At 45.4% G+C, this 15,248-nt stretch overlaps 1 protein-coding gene across 3 annotated transcripts in view; it reads right to left on the bottom strand.

Annotated features, from left to right (window-relative positions):
- Window positions 1–7,357: 7,357 nt before the first annotated feature.
- The window catches only part of FAM83E (family with sequence similarity 83 member E), a 37,785-nt gene continuing 29,894 nt past the window's right edge, over window positions 7,358–15,248 (bottom strand). For all 3 annotated transcript variants that reach the window (XM_053266437.1, XM_053266439.1, XM_053266438.1), the window contains 2 exons: window positions 14,631–15,240; window positions 7,358–8,732 (listed from right to left, as the gene is read on the bottom strand). In XM_053266437.1, coding sequence (XP_053122412.1) covers window positions 8,493–8,732; window positions 14,631–15,240 — 850 coding nt within the window. In that variant the 3' untranslated portion in view covers window positions 7,358–8,492. The remainder of the gene's footprint in view (window positions 8,733–14,630; window positions 15,241–15,248) is intronic.

The raw sequence follows: 15,248 nt of genomic DNA, 5'->3' as shown, positions 1-15,248 counted from the left end.
ACCACATTAAAAGGTGCCTCTTTGCCAAGTTAGCAGGAGTATGTATTTTATATACCATCTGAGTCTAAAGGCTCTAGTGGTTCACAAAAACAAACACATCAAAAACAAAATAAGACAAAACAATTTTAAACACTCAAAGACACTTGAAATTTAATCATTTTTAGGCATTCAGAGGCCCCTCGTAATGTGGGGCCCTAAGCTGTAGCTTAATCTAGCTTGAGCCTAAATCTGGCACTGAATGGGGCCTAGGGATTTAGAGCAATTGTGGGGGAAGAGAGCAGGAACCAGGACTCCTGGGCAGTGGTCCCTCTAATTTTTTTCATCTCTGTGCGGAATGAGTTTTGTTTTGGGCAGCAGTATCAAGGTACTGTGTGCGCAGATGCATTCAGAGTGGGGCCTTCCTAATTCAACCTGAGCAGGATCTAAAATTAACTGAGCGGACATTAGAAAACTTGTGAGTGCGCGTACATGCGCACACCTTAGAGGGAACAGTGCTCCTAGGTTTTCTGGCAGGAGAGATCTGTGATCCAAGTTTTGCATCTGGTTAAGTATCCATAGAGCACAGAGTGCTTATAGTTATTTACTTATGTTTTCTGCCTCTAGAGTTTGTTGCTTCCAACCCGGTTCAGCCAACAGTGCATTCCCAGTCCACAAGACAACACAAGAAGCCTCCGTGCAGAGTCCCTTATGATCCCTATGACTTCACCTCAGATGAGCTGGACCCTGCCTATGAGTGGCCAAGGGAAACTATATTGTCAAGATGTAAGACACCTGTGAGAGCCAAAGAGTAACCTTTGTATGCTCTTTGGGAGGTCAGGCATGTGGGCATCTGAAGAGCGGAGGTGGTAGAATGGACTGCATCACTTTAGGCTGCAGATGGGGAGGATCTAATTTGAAATGTTCCTCTGTGGTGTAAGCAAAACCTCGCAAACATGTTAACAGAAAAATGGCACAGCAAGAGTCTCAGCCCTCTGCTTGATATGCTGGCTCTTTCTTCTCAGGGATTTCTTAATGGAGAGGAGCATTAAAAATAATTGTCCCTTCACACACACATACTTGCAGTCTGAAGTGGTACAAACCTGGTAACTCCAGGTAGGGCTGGGAAATAATTCTGCCTAGAATCATGGAGAGCCACTGCCAATCAGTGTAGACAATTCTGGGCTAGATGGACCAATGGTCTGACTTGGTATAAGACAGCTTCCTATGTTCCTAAGCCCTTCCATTATCAAGAAGAACATACTCATTTGTCTGATAGATCTGTTTATAGTTTGTAATTATTTGAGGTTTCACCTGCCAGATACTTAAATTTGCTTGTAGTTCCTAAATATAGGAGAAGATTCTCTTTAGCTCGCTTCAGTGCACTCCCACCTACAGTATTGGAGGGCAGGTACAAACAAGTCCCTTAGTACATTTTGTCTGTGTGGTGATAAAGTGGTTGAGTCAATTATATTTTACTATATTGTAAATGTTATCATTTTGGGGTTGCTTTTATTGCTCCATATTTAAAAAAAAAAATTGTTCTGGCTGTTCAGATAAATCCTGTATAGTTAATTATTGTTGGATCAAGATGCTGAGGTTATGTACAATGTCACCAGATTTCTCCTGGCTGCTAATAGGATTAGGCAAGTTATATCTTCTACAGCCTCTTAACCTTTCTGTAGTTGTTGGGTGTAATTTGTTATGCTTTGGTTTTTGTTGATATTTTGATGTTTTGTGTGTGTATTCCTGGTCAGTGACCGAATAAAGAACATATCATATTGTAAGACCTTCTACCTCCTTGGCACTCTCATTGTGCTGCATTTGTGGATCAGGCCTGGTCTGGCAACTAGGCCTGCTATATTTTTCCAGCAAGATTCCAGTGCTTTTTGCAGCTTCAATTTCAAGAAATCGATTGGGTGCCCCTTTTCCCATGGTGGAGAAAACTGCTCCTGTTGAACTTCTGATTCTAAGCTGCTTTAAAGCACAAGAGCCTTGGCAGAAGAAATGGAACAGCTCTCTATGCTAGAAGATAATTAAGTTGACTGAGGGGCTTGGAAGCCAGAATTTGTAGGGTGTTGTTTTTTTAAGGAGAGGGGTGTCTGGATTACAACAGGAAGAAATAAGTTACAGGATTTGGGGGTTCTCTTAAAGGGGAATGATAGTGTACTTATTGAAGTTAAAGTTGCCAACCCTCCAGGTCTGGCCAGAGATTTTCCAGGATTGACATGAATCTCTAGGTGACTATTGAAAGTAATCCTGGAGATTCTAATGGCTTGATATTGTGAAAAATACTGGGTGGAATACAGGAAGTTGCCTTATATAGAGTCAGACCCTTGGTCCATCTAGCTCAATATTGTCTACCCAGACTTGCAGAGGCTTCTCCAAGGTTGCAGGCAGGAATCTCTCCCAGCTCTATCTGGAGATGTCAAGGAAAGAACTTTAAATATTCTGCATGCAAGCATGCAGGTGCTTTACCTTACTGTGCTCATATGTAGTCTCCCATTCAAATGAAAACCAGTGAGGACCCTGCTGAGCAAAGGGGACCATTCATGCTTGCTACCACAAGACCAGCTCTCCAAACAAAGGTGGAGTGAGGGCCAAGAAATCTCCAGAAACAGCCGAGTAGGCAACACTATTTGAGGTAGTGTGGAAGAAAGTTTTGGTCTCTCCTTAAAAAAACACACACACAAAAAAACTTGTGCTGAGCAATAAAATGATCTGCTTGGCTTTCAGTGATAACATAGACTGTGGTGTTCCAATTTAAGACGTGCACCAAGATTTGCTGCTGCAGAGTGTGACGCTTCTTACACTGTTCTTGGAATCATGTTTAACTGATCCTTTATAGCTTCTATTTGATGATTATTTATTGCTATAGTGACTACTAGTTTGTAGAAAGGCAAGATAGAAATCTGAGTAATAAAATGTAATGGGGTCTTGAGCATGGGTTATGTGGGGTCTAGTGACTTAGAACAAAATTCCTGGGCACTGAGGGTCAGTGAGAGGAAAACTAGATGTTGGGGATCCTGTAACTTTAATAGCCTACTAGCTTGGTGGTGCAGCATCTGCTTTGCGTGCAGAAGGTCCAGGTTCCATCTCTGGCATATCCAAGTAGGCCAGGGAGCAACTCCTTCCTGGAACCCTGTGGTCTAACTTGGTATAAGGCAGCTTCCTATGTTCCTATAGTCATGAGAATGTGATAACTTGCACCTGCTGAAATGGCTGCTCCTGCACACCTACTAAAGGTGCCTTATCCCTGTCTTCCTTTGCTTCCCTGCTATTGGAGATGGGCTGGGCAGATCTGTGGCACCACACTTTCCAGACCAAGGTGAAATCTCAAACTTGGGTCCTCTCAGATTTTTTTTTCTTTTTTGGGGGGACTACAACACCCATCATCCCTTTGGCCATTGTGGCTAGGGATGTTGGGAGTTGTAGTCCAATAAGATCTGAGGACCCAAGTTTAAGGGTCTTTAGTCTAAATGTTTAAAATGGCTTGGTTGGAAGAGTAGTCTTCCCTCAATATAGACACATAGGCTAGCTGCTCCAGGTAGCACATCAAGCTTCATTCCAGCCAGTATTAAACCCTTCTGTTGCCAATGCCTCGTGTTTCAGGTAGTATGGATGTGGTCCTTCTCCTGCGCCACACTCTGGGTCAGTTTCCTTTTGGTTTGCGACTGGACAAGCTGGAAGCCATGGTGTGGAAGGAACACAAGGTCCAGCTGTGGAAGCTGAGCTTGGAGCAAGGTTATAGGGACATCCTCAAGTTCTTGGAGGCAGTGCCTGGGATCAGACTCAAACTTGGCAAGGGGACTTCTCGGTGCCTCGTGCAGTTGGACCAATGTGAGTGCGACTCCCTCATCCTGTCCTCAGGGGTAAACAATGGGACATCTTACCTGGCAACATTAAGCCTTATTTTGTGTCTTTCTAGGTCATTGGATATTGGTTTCCTATCTCTCACTGGAACTAGAGAAATCTTAGAGCAGATCCCAGCCAATTCTATGGAAAATGGAGTGGAAGTCAGTCTTAAAAATCAGGGGTTTTCAAACTTGAGTTCCCAGATATTGTTGTTGGACTACAATTCCCATCATTCCCTGCCTCAGTGGCCAGCCATGATGGAAATTGTTGTCCAACAACATCTGGGAACTCAGGTTTGAGGATCTATGGTCTAAGATGACAACCGATGGTTAAGGTTTTCCAAAGGTTTGGGGTGGGTTCTGTACTTGGTCGCAGAGCACATGCTTTGCATGCAGAATGTCCTGGGTTCAAATCCTGGCATTTCCAGCAAAAAAGGATATCTGGTAACAGGCTAGGAGGGGCCAGGCCCTGGAGAAGTCCTACCAGACAGAGTAAACAGTACTGGGCTAGATGAACCAGTAGACGGATTCAGAATGAGGCAGCTTCATATAATTTAAGTTTAGAGTGTATCATGCGTGGTTCAGGGGGCTCTAGGTGGGAAGAAGCACTAGGTGAAAAGAAAAATGAAATGGCAAGATAGAGGGTGAAGAGAAGCTCCACCCAGTCCCTAGGACTGTGTGTGTTCAATGCCAGAAAAACACTGCTTGGTGGTCTCTTGTTCTCCCATGATGTAGTTTAGGACAGCATATATGGGATTCCCAGGTGGTTGCCCATCCAGGCACTGACCAGACTCAGACCTGTGTAGCTTCAGCAAGGGTACTGCATGTGCACGCTCTCCCTCTAGGTGTCTGTATCTACCTGTTCAGTTCCTATAATTCCTCCATACTAGGTATTCCCACTGGTTTCTAGAGTCTTTTCTCCATGCTGTTTAATCTCCAGGGACTCTCAGTCTCAGTGGACTTGCAGTTCTTGCTTTGGGTGTATGTCTGTGGGAAGGGATTGTGTGATTCCCCTTGGTATTCATGTTGCAGATATTGGCTTAAAAGCATGTGCTGATACTTGGTGGAATCTCCAGAGTCAGAGAAGTGCTGAGTAGGATTTCCAGTGCCTGGGAGGCAGATGCAGGGAGGGTGGTGGTGGAGAAATCCAGATTAGAATTGGAGAGGGGGACTTAAATCCAGGGTGGCCCAATGCATGTTGTTGCCTGAGGTACATGATGCTCTGGGTGCATATTCAGCATTCTCAAGCCATACGGGAGAGCAGGGGTGGACAAACTTGGTCCTCCACAATGTTGGCTAGGTATAATGGGAACTGTAGTTCAACAATATCTGGAAGTTTCCCCACCTGTGCTGTAGACGCAGTGGTATGTAAGTGATCTCTGGCTATATCACCAGGCCAGGTGATGATGTTCACAGCATGTATTGGGGAAGAAGAGGGGAAACAAGTGTATCCCAGTGGAGCAAGGAGGGGGAAACAGTGGGATGGGGAAGGGTGATGGTGAAAGGGAGGCCTTTGGGGTGGAAGCAGGGGGGCTGGTGCTTACCATTCCTTGTACCCTCCCTTGAGCCCCTGCCTGAGATGGCCTCACTGTCCTGCATGGAAGGGCTTCCCCTGCTTAAATCCTTTGACTCATGCTATTTTCTTGCTGAAAATCCCTGCTCTGTGCATGCTTATTTGATCCCCAAAATGTCATTATTGTAATGCAGCTTCAGAGGTAAATAGCTGCTTTGGAGAAATCTTGGTGGGGAAACTGTACTGTAGACCAGACCATATAGAAGGATTATTATAGTTCTAGGGAAACAGTGCACCCCTCCAGAAGTCCCCAAGGAGGTGCCAGAACTCAGTGGTAGGTAGAGCATACGCGTTGACTGCCAAGAGTTACAGATGAAATTGCTGGCACCTTCAGCTTGTAAAAGTTCTTGGAGATCTTCAAGACCCCCTGCCAGTCAGAGCAGACAGTACTAGGCTAGATGGACCAATGAAGTCTCCAGAAGTCAGCTTCATGTTCTCAGATCCCTGCTTTATGGCCTCCAGATAACTAATGCCTGTCTTTTCTCTCTCCTTATAGCTGGTGGCAAAACCTCCCACTGAGTTTCTCTCACTGGCCAACAGATGCATCTAAAAGGGGACCCCTGACTGCATAAAAGTGTACGGAGTGCTACTTGGCTATTGCCAAGGTCCTGATGCTGTGAAAGAAACGAGCTCGGCTTCCCGCACCAGCAGGGCTTTGTTGAAAAGTATTGGTTCAGTTCCAAGTCCCTTCAAAGCAGCTTGCTTTGAGCATCTTGCATTTCTTTCATTCAAACGTTGAAGCTGGACATTTCAATTGGAAATTGGTGCCTTAGGAATCGAGCCTCTAGAGGGCACAACTTCCACATTTTTCTGTTCCCGCACAGCCACCAATGATTTCTGTTCTATGTAAAGAACCTAACAGTTTTATCCTTTGTTATTTACTAATGGAGGAGAGTATTAAAAGAGCTTTGGAAATGAGTTCCCAGCATTGGAGCATGCTTAAAAGTTTAAATGAGAATAATTATTTTAATTGTGGAAATCTGTGCAACTATAGCACTTTCTTGGCCTTATTTTGATACTTGGTAGTGGCTTGTGGCTTCTTCCCTCAGCTATTGGCTATCACAAAATGGCAGAGGAATTAGTGTCTTCCCCTGCCATTATTATATTATGTAGACTTTGGAACTAGCCAATAGATGTCCATGAAAGAGTTACAATCGCAGTTCAAATGACTACAGTACTTGCAGCAATTGGGATGAAGGTGTTGTATTTTCCACCCAGTGACAAAACACACTCTGTTCAGAGTGCTGGGGAAATCAGTCTTCCCTATAACTGAAACATTTCTTTGAGGCGTTTGCAATCTTAGTTACCATCTTCTGCTATAGATGCCTCTCTTTCCCCTTATAGGGATAACTGATGTTTTTCCTTCAGTTGTAGAAGGATCCTTGGGCTAGATCCTGATCAACTATTTGCAGTCCTGACAGCTGTCACTAAACAACTATGCAGCAGCAGGTTCCACCCTTGGATTGCCAGAACCAAGCCTGGAAGACTCCTGTGATCCTCTGCTAACCTGGCAAAGAGCCACCTCTTTAATATGGTGATTCTCTTTATTGAGCAGGGGGAGAGTAACTGGCCCTATTCACCCCCAGCACAGTACCTCCAGTGACTGTTGCTGGGGTCTGTCTTTTGTTTCTTTTTAGATTGTGAACCCTTTGGGGACAGGGACCCATTTTATCTTTATTTATTTTCTGTGTAAACCGCTTTGGAAACTTTTGTTGAAAAGTGGTATATATAAATAGTTGTAGTTGTTGTTGCTAAGAGCAGCACAAAAGGGAGCATTCCATTACATGCAGCTTTTCTCCTATCAGTGTTGAAGTGCCAGGAGAAGCTGCATCTGATGGAATTTTCCCTTCTGAGGTGGGAGTTCTCTTGAACCTGGTTCCTACCAACCACGATTTCACCTCTTCTACCCATGTTGCAAAACAGCATATCTATCAAGGAGGCTTGAGGCTCTTGGTTTGGGAGTCACAGGAACATATAATTGGTTTTCTACATCAAATCAAGGATGCACTGAGTCTAGCATTATCCAACAGTACCCAACCAGCTGTCCCGGGAAGCTCAGAGGCAGGACATGGTCGTGATGGTCTTCTCCTGCTGTCTGTTCCCAGCAGCTGTTACACTCTGAGGTATTTACTGTCTCTGAACAGGCGTGAATAGTTATTACTCTCAGCTAATTATCTGGGTGTTTTCTCTCCCCTGTAGCTTAGATTCAGTGTGTGAATGTGTTTCCAATTACCTTTTCTAATTTGCATTTCCTTAGTTGGTATTCAGTATAACGATCTGATGGATTTCCCCTGTTCTTATGTCTCTGCAAAATGTCTTCCTCCTGCTCTTTATCATCTACTTTGACCATCGTTCTTAATGGAGATAAACCTTAGAATAGCACCCTTCTTTTTAGATCCCTCCCCCTAGAAACTGGTGGGGTTCAGTGCAATTATTTCGACCTCTTAAATGTCAGTGTGTTCTGCTGACTGCATGTCCAATTTCCGGCATACTATATTTTGATCACGAAGGGAAGTCATTCACAGTATAATCTAGTAAAGATTTGAAAAGCAATGTTTTTTCACACTCACAGAAGAGGCTCTAACTCGATGGTATCTTTTTTGCAAATAACATTGATTGGAGCTGAAGTAGTGAAGTTTCTGGCTGGGCCTTCCCCGATTTCTGCCAGTATAACCTTTATTCCAGTGCCTCAGCAAGTATCCCACAAAACAATTTAAAACCACCAATTTAAAACGTTAGTTCTATTGCTTGTTTCCAGTTCAATCCAGTGTAGGTGTACTAGAGGACACAACTTCACCTTTCCTCATTTGCTAATGACAAAGACAAGCTTGTCACAGTATAAACCAGTAACAGTCCAGGAGATTGTCCTGTAGTTTGCAGGGGGTGGGGGAGGGGGAAGATAAGGTAGAAAAGTCTTCCAGCATATCCCATTGCAAAACCAGCAGCCCCAAACTTATAACCTGCCAATCTCTCCTGCCACTTGATTGATCTCTCCTCTCTGTAGGTTGTCATTCTTGAAGGAAATCTTCCAGTCTGGTCCCAGTGTGTCCTCCTGTATCCTTTTTTGCCTCTGGACTTCTAGAGGTATTTCAGAACCGTAGCTGATGCCCATAATGAGGTTTTCCTGAATGCCCCCAGGCCCGGGGTAGACCTGTACTGGTAGGGTTATGATACAACTGTCCTTGTAGCCTCCCTAGAGGCAGGTAGCCAGGAGAAGGGGTCATTCGCCCATGTGGCAGGTAGACAGGCATTCTTGGCTCCTCTGGGGCATGGCCAGCTCCTCGTTGCTTCATCAGCTCCTTTGCTGGTGTGTCCTGGTAACCCCACTTCTGTAGAAGGGTAAAGCAAAAAAATTCAGACATGGAACCGAAGCTCTCTGTATGTATGAGCACTGAATGCAGGGTCTGCCATGCAAATTAGCATCATTAAAAAATAGAGCAACAGCTATTTAAGCCAGGATCATCCCCAGATGTGGCTTTTGCATCAGCTGGATTCACGCCAAAGTCCATGTGAGATACTGGGGAGCATTTCACACTAGATTTGGGTTTTTCCTTGTGTGTTAGAGCCTAGCCTGATTTATGTCTGGGGTAAAAAATCCACTCTTTGTTGGTTTTTGGGGCAAATTGGAACTTGCAGTAAACCTGCGGTAAAGCCTGCAGTCTAAGAAAGCTCCGGGAATTCTCAAATGTGGGTCCTGAGATGTTGGACAACAATTCAGAACCAAGGCAACTACTGAGATGCAGCGTGCAGCTACAACTTTTACAGGCAACACGGTAGTAAGTCTCTTGTACTGGTTATCAAGGAATTACTACGAGGAGACTATGTTCTATGTTCTAGAATAGCCACAGAAAGACCAATGTGGCTCCAAACATGTTTGGCTAGCTTTTAAAATCTAGAAGAAACTCCTTTCAGGACCTTATTATCTCAGACACTCAAGAGATGCTGTATGGCTGCTCTCTTTTGGAACTGATGGACTATTTCTGGAATATTACTAGTAGTGGACATTTTTGCACCATTTTGAGAATACCAATTTTCTTCAAACAGATGAATTGTCTCCTTTTGGAATTTCATCACAAGATTGGACCTTGGATACAACATACTAGTATTTGTATGACCTAGGAATTTTGTAGGATTGTATTTTAACTTTATCAGGTTTTTAGGGTTTGTTGAGAGCTGGCTCCTCAAGGGCTGTGCCCCTTAACCCGGTCTTGTAAATCTGGGTTTAGCTTTAGAACATGTAAAATTATAGTAGAGATGGAGACCGTGAGCATATGCCAGGGGCATCTTTCTCATAGCTGCCTGCTGCTATAAATTTGGAGAGGTCATCTGGGTCAGAGTGTCTGACTTCCAGGAATGTTTAGATCAGGGGTTTTTAACATTGGGTCCCCAGATGATGTTGGACTGCCATTGTGGTTGAAGCTGATGGGAGTTGTAGTCCAATAACATTTGGGGACCCAATGCTGAGAACCCCTACTTTAGACTTGGCCTCCTCTCTCCTTAAAAATTAATTGTTGCTATGAGATTGTCACTTGAGGCCAATATCTGTGCATTCACACTTTGGATGTTGCTAATGTCAAGAAGAGGCTCAACAGGTGCAGAAGAGAGAGGAAGCAAACTAGTGGATGAAAGGAAGGGACAAGCAAAGGACTAAAACTCAAGGAATAGGAATAGCCATCTCTGAGCAGATGTGACACCTTTCCCAGCCATCTCTGCTTTCCAGCAGAGCCATCTCTACCTTCACTCACTGCACTCGTGGCATAAAAGGGCTGTGGCAGGAAAAGCTGCACCTACTGAATGGCTGCTTACCTCTGAACTTTTGAAAGCACAAAATATAAATTTTAGTTGATAAGCAGAGGCAAGAGTCATAGTCTGAGACTCGTCATTCTGAAGTTCTCCTCACTGAGCTTGGGTGTAGCTTTTATCAATATTGACTAAAGGTGCTGGCTGTTGGTCCAAGGTGGAAGCCAAAGAAAGAAGGTGTGAGGGCTCTTTTCTCCCTCCCCAATTTCCCAGGAAATACCAGCTCAGTGTTAGCAAAATCAGCTGTGGGGAAGGCCCAATGCTTCTGCCAGAGCCTCTTACCTGTCATGTGCCCCTATGTTGCTGGTGGCAACCAGTACCATGGCCATCTTGTTTCCCTGTGCCAATGGCCTGTCCTATTTAAGGCTGGGGCATCATAAGCAAGACCATGCTGAGAAGTTTTGGTACCTGAGGCAGAAAGTCCACATGGCATCCCCTCTCCACATGCACACAAATTATGGGGCATAATCCACCACACTCCTAGCAGGTCCAGCTCACATTCGTTTCATGAGGCTTACGCAGGAGACATTTCCATTGGATTGGGTCCCATATGTGCGTCTGCCAGTCTGGTCTCCTGCTCTTTGGTTTTTAACAATGCCCAAAATCCATCACATAAAGCAGGCGGCCCCCCTTGCTTCATGGTAAGGCCGCTGACAGGAAGAGACCAGCAGAGGCAGAAGAAGCATGGTTGTCTTCAGTACAAATAAAGATTAGGCCAACACATAGCATGTGGGGCATTTTAATGGGCTCTAGGGGCCCAAGTCCATTGTGGTTGGGGGATGATGGGAGTTGTAGTCCAACATCATCTGCAGACCCAAATCTGATAACCTCTAGGCTATGTTGCTGCTGCTGTTTAAGAAAAAGAAAACACCAACACACACATATCCCACACCTCTCTTGGTTTTACTGCTTGTTATGCAGCTTGTAAACACACAGAGTTCATAGAAACAAGTTGTCACCTCTGTTAGGTCTGGGATTGAAGCTGAGAATTGGTGTAGTGGGCAAGAGACTGAGCCATGAATCCTTAGGAGATCTCTGGCTCTAAGACCACACCAGTCATTATTCCGCTAGAAGGGCTTTGGGCAACCTGCTGTTTCTTGACCATAGTCATAATATGGAGATAATTATTCAAATCTACCTTACAGGGTTGTTGCAAGGATTACAGAGAGGTAATCTATGTGAAGTGCTTTGAACATCTGAAAGCACTAGATAGTATTCATGCTAAGCAGTTCCATCTGAGAGAAAGGCTTACAGGGTTGCTTTGGGAAAGTGAGACTCTCTTTGGGCTTTGCCTGACATCCTGCCTCAGTGCTTCTACAGCGGTAAGTATTTGGCCACTGTACAGTTTTAAATTGTGGTAGCTGGCGTTTTCAGCAACCTATTTTAGTTAAAATGCAGGACATAAACATAAGAATAAAATAAATTATGTCTCTGGTGAACTCTGACCACAGAAATGCTCTGCCTTTGTGGATATGATTTTCCATCGGGAAACTTTATAATCTTATAGCCCTGCACAAAATATCTGGAAGGTTGTGTTTTTGTTTTTTAAAGAAAAAAAGAAAATGGTGGTATTTTCCAGTGTTATTTGGCACCTTGAATTCACTAAGAGACCACTCCTTCCTACGTGATTAGGAATAATGGGATATCAAAATGTTGGTCTTTGTAGCCATGGGGAAAAATTAATATTTTTGGTTCCCACAGTAACCAGAACCCCTGAGAACTCAGACACTGGTTTCTGTAGCAACTGGAATGTGTGAGGGAAAACGGAGTACTGGTTCCTGTAACATCTGGAATTTATGGAGATCTAAACTTTTTGTTCTAAAAGCAAACAGAATTCATGGGGAAAGGATTGTTTGGATCCCACAGGACCAGAAGCTAACATCACTGTTCCTTCTAGAGTGTGGATTTATGGGAAAGTACAATTTGACATCCTGTATGAACCAGGATTAGAGAATATTTAAATTTTAGTTCCCATGGAAACCTAAATTACTACAGAAATTTCCATTCCCAGTAGAGTCAGAGTGTAAGCTGCAAAGCAAGAGCAATGTATTGAAAACTAAATGTGTTGCTTATGAAAATGAGTGTTTGAGTTAGAACCAAGTTTCTGTGTAGAAATCAGTACATGTATTGTACCCTTTCCATGCTGACTAAAGGAAAGGTCTGTGTGGTGCTCCTGAGTGAACAGGTTGAGGGCAGAACCATATTATCACCGGAGCAGAGCGGTGGCTCAAGGCGTCTGTGCACCGGGGGCAGGGTGCAAATGCTGCTCCCCTTCTGTGCACCCACCTCCCCCCCCCACACACACAAAAGCAATGGGCAGGAGGGCATCTTGCTCCAATAATCTGCTGCCTGAGGTCACTGCTTCACCTTGCTTCATGGAAGACCTGCCCTTGACTGAGCAAACATATTTGTCAAGTGTAAGTAACATAAGGGGGATTTGCAGGGGAAAACAGGTACATAGGTAGGAGGGAGTGCCGAACCTTTCCCCTGCAACAGTTCCCCCAGGTTATTTTCCTCATGACCTGGCTCATTTCTGGTCTAACCCAGCTGTGAAAAATAGGAAGAAAACGTCAGCAGTGCATTGCATGGAGAACTAACAAATGAAGAACAGGACAAGCTCTCTCTCTCTCTCTCTCTCTCTCTCACACACACACACACACACACACTCACACACACACACTCACTCCCTTTCAGATGCCCCTCCTACCCTACATTAGCATTATGCAGCAAACTCAGGTTTGGGACCCCCAAACTGCCCCATTTGCCATATAACATGTCATTTCACCCTCAGAAGCAGCAAGAACTGGGGCACGGTGCCTATTTATATACAAAACCCCTTTTGGTGCTAAGAGGCTGTCGTAACTGGATTCTGGATTCTGAAAGGAATCTGAAGGCCACTAAGCAGTAACAAGCCATCAGATACATATGGGGAAAGAGGGGCTAGTTGTCCCAAAATGAGAGAGCCAGGGGAAAAAGATTCTGGTTGCTCTGGAAGGAAAGCAGACAGACTGCAGAAGAGAGCTGGTCTTGTGGTAGCAAGCATGACTTGTCCCCTTAAGCTAAGCAGGATCTGCCCTGGTTGCATATGAAAGGGAGACTAGAAGTGTGAGCGCTGTAAGATGTTCCCCTCAGGGGACAGAGCCACTCTGGGAAGAGCATCTAGGCTCCAAGTTCCTTCCCTGGCATCTCCAAGATAGGGCTGAGAGAGATTCCTGCCTCCAACCTTGGAGAAGCTGCTGCCAGTCTGTGTAGACAATACTGAGCGAGATGGACCTATGGTCTGACTCAGTATATGGCAGCTTCCTATGTTCCTATGTTTACAGTGGGTTTAGGATGCAGCCACTCCCTCTGCCCTTTGTCCCATTTCATTTCCTTTTGCTGTGTTTCTAATTCTTCTCATGCCAAGAGATGTACAGCTGCCTCAGTCAGATGCTTGCCTGGTCCTGTGGCTTGGAAGTTCTGTGGCCCACCACTTGATATGGCAGGCTCGATACTTCCTTGAGAGTGGATCTGTCCACAGAGAAGAGCTCCAGCCTGCCACTTGAAAGGGGAAGCAGGGGCATTTCCTCAAGCCAATTTACTCTTGGGTAGGCATGCCAGCCCACCTCTTGATATGGCAGGTAATGATACCTCCTAGTGGGTAAGCACACCAGCCTGGTGTTTCAAGTGGCAAGTTTGTGGAGCCAATGATTTTTTGTGGTACCTGCCCGGTGGCCATCAAGAGGAACAACGTGGACAAAAAGCAAGTTTGGAACTTGGGCCCTAGAAGGGAACATCACTCACTACCATGTGACTATTTCTTTGCTCCCTTCAGATACATCCTGAGTTGCATTCAGGGAGAAACTTGTGTAGACATATCCTTAGTGGGGTGGCACAGACACTGGATTCTTAGGAGCAGAACTTGGATTAACTGGTTTAGAACGTGGGCTGTAAATGGGGTTAGAAATTGGGCATTGTTTAATTTCTAAAATGAGAAGGTTTGGGCCTCTTCCCGGTGGAAGTTCTTAACTCTCAGCCCCTAGATGAATGGACGGTTCACTGTTATTCAGTGATAAAATAAGAGGTTCTCTGCAGATATTTAGAGACTCCTTTTCATTCAAGGGTCCAAGACTTAGCTCTGGCATTTTAGGAGATTTCAAGCTAATCCTTGACTACTCAGAATTGTGGAGATGGGAACATTCCTGGATGTTATTGAGTTTAGGTCTAAAACAAGCTTTATTTAGATTACTGAATAATTATCGAAATATCCCACTCTTCCTCCACAGAGCATGGGGCAGTGTATGTGTTCCCCTCCTTTTAAAACCCTGTGCAGTAGGCTTGACATCACCAAATGTCAAGACCTACACACACATGCATCTTGGGAACCAAAATGTGCAGGCACTCTAGGATGAACTGGAGGCTAAGCGCAGGAGATGGGCAATGCTTACCTTAGCATCTTCGGCAGCATCTGTCCCGTTGCGCCCCCATCCAGTGCTGGACCCCGAGAGCTGGCTGAAGCGACTGAGGTCCCACAGCGACTTACTAGCACGGGCACCTGTGGTCTTGGCTGCTGAAAGCCGGCTGCGCTGCACATTCCTGAGGATATCACTGAGTGCATTGTGTGCATCAGGGCCTCCCTGCAAGGCCCCGGCAGCCATGTCCACGCCACGCCACGCTGCCAACCGGTTTTTGATTGAGACCTCAGGTGGCGGAGCAGGTAGCAGGGGTTCTTCGGCGGTGGCAGGAGAGGCTAGCACTAGCTCCCACTCACCAGCACGGCTCTTGGCCACGGGTTGTGGTGCCACAGAGCGTCGCTCTGCAATGCGGTTGGACAGCTGCACCCCGTCCAAGATGCTGATGAATGGAGCTGCATCTGGCCCATTGGCACTCGGTAGTGGAGACACCGCAGCAATCTGGGGCCGAGGAGGCATCCCCAGGGCTGGCAGGGAGCAGGAGGCAGCGTACAAGGTGCGGAATTCCCGGTCAAAGGCCTCTGTCACCTCCCCTGTAAGCCGAGTGACCAGGTGCCGGTTCAAGCGTGCGTCGGTCCATGTAAAGCTGTGGAT

This window comes from Hemicordylus capensis, chromosome 6, assembly GCF_027244095.1.
Source record: "Hemicordylus capensis ecotype Gifberg chromosome 6, rHemCap1.1.pri, whole genome shotgun sequence".
NCBI lineage: Eukaryota > Metazoa > Chordata > Lepidosauria > Squamata > Cordylidae > Hemicordylus > Hemicordylus capensis.
The sequence above is the reverse complement of the archived record's forward strand: the minus strand, read 5'-3'. Positions and strand labels throughout refer to the sequence as shown.